A 5,610-nucleotide genomic window follows, 5' to 3' on the forward strand; every position below is an offset into this window, starting at 1 on the left:
GTGGCGTAGCCACCCCGAACAAAATAAAGGTAATATATCCTAGCCGCTTGGAATTTAACCACTTAGGCTCAGTTTCACAACTCACGGTTAACTCTTAACCGAGGTTCAACTTATTTCTCATCTTTTTCCAATTCTAGAATTGAAAAGAGATAATGAATAAATTGAACCTCGGTTAAGAGTTAACCATCAGTTGTGAAACTGGGCCTTAGGAGTTATAGTGTAAACAGATTTTTCTCACACCCCACTTCACGGGTTAAGAATATTCCAAGCGGACACTATTTACGCTGTAACTTCTAAGCGGTTAGGTTAGGTTCCAAGCGGCTAGGATATGCTATTTTTATTTTATGAGTTATAGTGTAAACAGATTTTTCTCACACCCCACAGTCTTCACGGGTTAAGAATATTCCAAGCGGACACTGTCTACGCTGTAACTTCTAAGCGGTTAGGTTAGGTTCCAAGCGGCTAGGATATGCTATTTTTATTTTGTTCGGGGCGGCGTAGCCGAAAAATCGAGTATTATTGAGTTATAAATGCATAAATACATCTACTAAACTAATAAATCATAAAATTAGTACAATATTATCAGTTTTTAACTCTTAATCACTTCAATATTCACAAGGACGCGAACTCCCGTAAGGATGTCGGTCTTTAACAGTATCTCGTCGGTGGTATTACTGTCTACACACTCCTCTGTCCACATGGGTTTATTACCGAAAACTAAATAATTCCGATCGGAACTCATTCCAAGCAATTTCATAATACGTCCTAGAATATCAAAATACTAGAGAGACTACCTCGTGTCTAACGGAATTTCCGTGACCGTAGCGCCTATATCTATATTTCGGTCAAATACATGATATTTTAATATTTAATTAAAACTGTCTGGATGACTCACAAATGTTTTTAATGGTACTTCATAACGGGTGGCACCCAGTTGGACACGTCTCAATTGGACACAAGCCACTCACAGCGCTTGAGACTACAAAGCTCCTAGGCACCTGGTCGCTGTGATTGGTGGTGTCCAATCGAGCCGTGATCAATCGGGATCACCCCCTTCATAACTCTTCATACAAAATACAAACAATTCCGTGTATAAACTTTGTTGAATTTAGATCCGGTTATTTATTTCGGTCAAGTACATGGTCCAAAAAAGAATGATTAATTGTAATGAATACAATGACTCACAAACTTTTTTATTTGCACTTCAAAACTCTTCATACGAAATACAAACGATTTAAAATATTTGCACTTCAAAACTCTTCATACAAAATACAAACGATTTAAAATAATAATTTTTACAACCGGAGGTTTTGTCCGGTCAAGTACGTACGAATGTCAGAAGGTGCTTTCCATTTGATGACACAAGTCGACACAAGTCGGCATAAGTATCATTCTATCCTTGTTGACATTCAAAGAGTGATAAAGATAGAACGACACTTGTGTCGACTGTGTCATCGAATGAAAAGCACCCAGAGTGTGTTTCGAGTCTGTTCAAGTGTGATTTTGATGAATTAAGTGATATTAGAACGCATCCGCAAATCGGGTCTCGTGTGGGCCCGTTATGCCCGTGTCACACTACGGATTGTGAACGCGGATCGGATTGGGATTGCGAATCGCGGATCGGAACTCAGCCAATCAAGACAAGGCAGTTTCGGATTCGGATTGTAGATTACAGAATAGACGGCTCTCTATTTTTGCTATTCGTAATCGTAATCCAAGCCAATAAAACATCGAGTTTGGTCACCCATTTATGATGGCTGAATAAGCATCGTTTGTGTGGTTAGGTTACCTGTGCTCATCATAACTCGATACAATGGGTCCCAAATTTCGGGACGCAACTTTTAAAACCGTTTTATCGAGAGAGAATGTACACAGCAAACGTCGACGACACGACATTTGCGATAGAGCATATGTTGCAAATTGAATCCGTAGTCCGTACCATGGTCCGTAGTGTGAACGAAGAATCCAAATCCGACGATCCGCAATCCCAATCCGATCCGCGTTCGCAATCCGTAGTGTGACACGGGCATTAAGGCGAAAATTCAAATCTTTTAACGTTAGGTATATTAAAAGTTCGTACATATGATATACACACTGCACATATCGCGTTCCATTTAAAGCCGGCGGCACACGATGCTTGTTTTCCTACTGGATTGCTAGCTGGATTAGAATCTTGCCACCGTATTGGATATGGCAAACTGCGTTCGAGTGTGTTATACTGTGTCGATTTGTGTCTCCTAAAAGGAAAGCAGCCAATACCTTCACTTTAGCGAGAGTGTGACAATTACTTGTAATAATTACTTTTGAAGGAAATGCTTTATATTGCAATGAGTCATATATGCAATGTGGTTTATGTGTTAAAGATAGAGATACTTCATTAAAATAATTTGATATACATCAGTCAATGATTTCAGAAAAATCTTTGAGATTCGGAAAGATTAAAATGAAGTTTCAGAAAATAAGGAAGGATATAACAATAGAAAAATCATTGAATAGAAAAGTAATTGAATGTACAATCTTATACATATTAAAATTTAGTTAAAAACATTCTTCATTCATTCAATCAGATTTAAAAGTAAATATTCGCTTAATTTTTATGTCTGTTGATCATCAATGCGTCTTTGTAAATATTTTTACCGCGAAGCATCAAGCCTTGACAAGGGGAATGGTGCACGTCCTCGGTCGGTTCATCATCGGCAGCTCTCACTTGTATGAGAAACATGCGTCGAGTTTTATCAGACAAGTTCAGATACGAACCATGAATTGTTAGGTAAGAGAAGAAGACAACTTCACCCTTTTTGGCTGATATAGGAGTAGCTTTGGACAAAGGGTATTCCTTAGGATCGACGTAGTAGACAGGATCACCCCGTTCATCGGTCTGTTTAATTTCCTTCAACGGTCCCAGTTTATGACTGCCCGGATATATCGCCAAACCACCATTTTCCGGCGTTGTATCGTCCAAATGTAAAAACACAGCCAGCATAGTGTGTTTCTTGTGAGGAAAATAAGGATAGTCTTGATGCATCAAGTAAGGTGATCCTTTCTCTGGCGGCTTTAAGTGCGCCTTGGAATGATGCAACATTATATTCTCGGTGCCCATAATATCCTCAAGGGCGTCCAATAATTTCGGGTGCGTTATAGTCCGAGTAAAAATTTCGTTGTGCATTTGCAAATTGTGGATTGATTTTATCTGATGTATAAATGAGAATATGTACAATATAGTATAATATAATATACAGAGTGTTTTAATCAATGCACTTAAATTTATCTGAAACCATGTAATCTTGGTTGAAGGTATCCTAAGGTCCTATAGTCATCGATCCTAAGGTCAAATACAGACAACTTCGTTTTTATTTTATAAACATGTCTGGCGACACTGGTAGTGTCTCGGCGCTAAGCTACGCGCAGCGCTACTACCGTGGCTACTTCACGCGAACCGGCGATCAATATACCACATTTAGTTCGCAATTTCAGTGAAATTCAAGTGCGTTTAAAAAATTTTTGTATATGCATATTGTTTCACAACTACCGCATTTCCTCTTAAGGACATATTCTTGAAGTAATTTTGAGACGAAAATTTTAATACGAAAATTTCGACTCTACAATAATTTTTTGAATTATAAGTTAACTTCAAGTGCTTATAAGTAAAAGACCATTTCATTTTTAGAGCCTCTATTTTTATTTCTGGATTCTTTTGAACATTCTAAGAAAATCCTAGTACAAAAATATCGAAGCTATAATAGTTTTCGAATTACACACTATCTTTAACTAATTATAATTCAAAGATTATTATAGTCCAACATTTTTGTAGTAGGATTTTCGTCTCAAAATTACCTTAAGAATACGTTCTTAAGAGGAAATGCGGTAGTTCTGAAACACCCTGTATATATGTATACGTATATGTAATTCTAATTTATAAACAACAAATTGCCTGTAATAAATCAAGTTTTACAGGATGGCTGTAATAAGTTTACTTACAGTATAATCTTCAGCAATGCTTCCTGCCAATTTCTTCATATCTTGTCCGGCCCATCTTGACTCCAGTCCCTCCATATTTTCGCGAAATTTTCTTTCAAACAATTCATTATAGGCATCGAACATTTCGTTTATTTCTTTCGTAGAAAATACATTCAACTTGATGTAACCATTATCCTCCCAAAATTGCTTCTGTTCCGGCGTTAAAAATTTTAAAGCGACCATTTTCAATTGCGAAACTTTTATGCGGGATGTTAATAATCTCTCTCTCTTCCGGAGTTAAATAATGCTATGTCGCGTCTCGCGACAACGACTAATATATAGTTTGCCCTACCCTGAAAATGTTTCTTTGGGAGGGATTATCTGTATATGATAAAAAGTATACATTTATGTATAATCATTGTTGTCTAAACATCATCTTGTACATTTCTTATCCTTTTGTAAGATTTCTTAATAATTGCATAACTTATAAGACAGACTAGTAGTGTAACAATTAATTGCTAAATAAAACAGCTCGATAAGGAAAAAAATATTTAACATTTTAATTATGTGTACAAAATAAAATATCCATACCAATTACAAAATTTTTCCTATAATAAATCGGCAATAATATTCTCATCTCACCATTTGATTATAATTATCTATTAATCAATAAAAAATCTATTGCTACATAATTTTATACTATAATTTTTATTACATAATTTTGTATCATATGACTTCATGTTTGTGGTATGTTGATAAAGAAAAATGTCTTGCTCTCTTTGATAGCGACTGGAAATTTCTATCTTATGACCTCAAGACATTTGTCAAGTCATACTGACAATGCAGTAAAAACATATTTACATCAATAGTGCTTAATATTGTCTTGTTAATCTTAATTATATAATAATAATGAATATGCGTCATATTAATTTATTTATAACATCATAGAAAAAATTAATCCTTCTAATCTATAAAAATTTTGAATTCTGCAACGTCATGCTATAAAGTTATGGTTACAAATAGAATTTAAATTCCTTTATCATCTGTTTTGATTTATACCATCGATAGAAAAACTGAGTAGAATTATTATACCGAATACATTGCACATCATCTTCGTTCTCTAAGTAAGTCTTACACGAGTCATGATACACTTTAACAAGTGTTCTACAATTGCACTGCATCTCTACTTGGTCACTCTGACATAGTTTAATCTTGAAGCAACCTGCTGTTTGTACAGGTGGTACATATTGCGATTTAGGTAAAAAGAAATCAGATCCCGAATTACTATCGCTCTTCTTCAGCATGATAAACATGTTTGTCATGTTTAAACACTTACCGTTCTATAGATTTGGTGCCTCATCCATACTATAGGATACAGGGGTCATTAGAATCTCTTCGTTTTTTCAGCTCTCTCTCTCTCTCTCTCTCTCTCTCTCTCTCTCTCTCTCTCTCTCTTCAAAAAATACATTAAGATAATTCAAAAAATCTCTAAAAATTCATCTACATACTTTCAACTTTCTAGAATAAATAGTGACTCTTCATTTTGAAAAATAATAAAATGTAGTATAATTCAGGGAATGGAAGTAACTCGTTACTTGTAACGAAGTTACAGTTACAAGTTACTTGTTTGGTAACTTTACTAGTAACTGCGTT

At 35.3% G+C, this 5,610-nt stretch overlaps 1 protein-coding gene across 1 annotated transcript; it reads right to left on the minus strand.

Annotated features, from left to right (window-relative positions):
• Positions 1 to 2,353: 2,353 nt before the first annotated feature.
• On the minus strand, positions 2,354 to 4,246 carry LOC108767627 (probable alpha-ketoglutarate-dependent hypophosphite dioxygenase). Its single transcript, XM_018517596.1, has 2 exons — positions 3,979 to 4,246; positions 2,354 to 3,190 (listed from the first exon to the last, which is right to left on the minus strand). Exons 1-2 carry the CDS (start codon positions 4,198 to 4,200, stop codon positions 2,588 to 2,590), a joined length of 825 nt encoding a protein of 274 aa, XP_018373098.1. The 5' UTR covers positions 4,201 to 4,246; the 3' UTR covers positions 2,354 to 2,587.
• Between the last annotated feature and the right edge of the window lie 1,364 nt (positions 4,247 to 5,610).

This window comes from Trachymyrmex cornetzi, unplaced genomic scaffold (assembly GCF_001594075.2).
Source record: "Trachymyrmex cornetzi isolate Tcor2-1 unplaced genomic scaffold, Tcor1.1 scaffold700, whole genome shotgun sequence".
In the NCBI taxonomy this organism is placed as follows: Eukaryota; Metazoa; Arthropoda; class Insecta; order Hymenoptera; family Formicidae; genus Trachymyrmex; species Trachymyrmex cornetzi.

Bases quoted from the DNA above. Each gene is read 5' to 3' on its own strand.
- LOC108767627 (XM_018517596.1), bottom strand. From the start codon at position 4,200: ATGGTCGCTTTAAAATTTTTAACGCCGGAACAGAAGCAATTTTGGGAG. The intron at 3,191-3,978 runs GTAAGTAAACTT...TTTATACATCAG, and splicing joins GCATTGCTGAAGATTATACT to ATAAAATCAATCCACAATTT.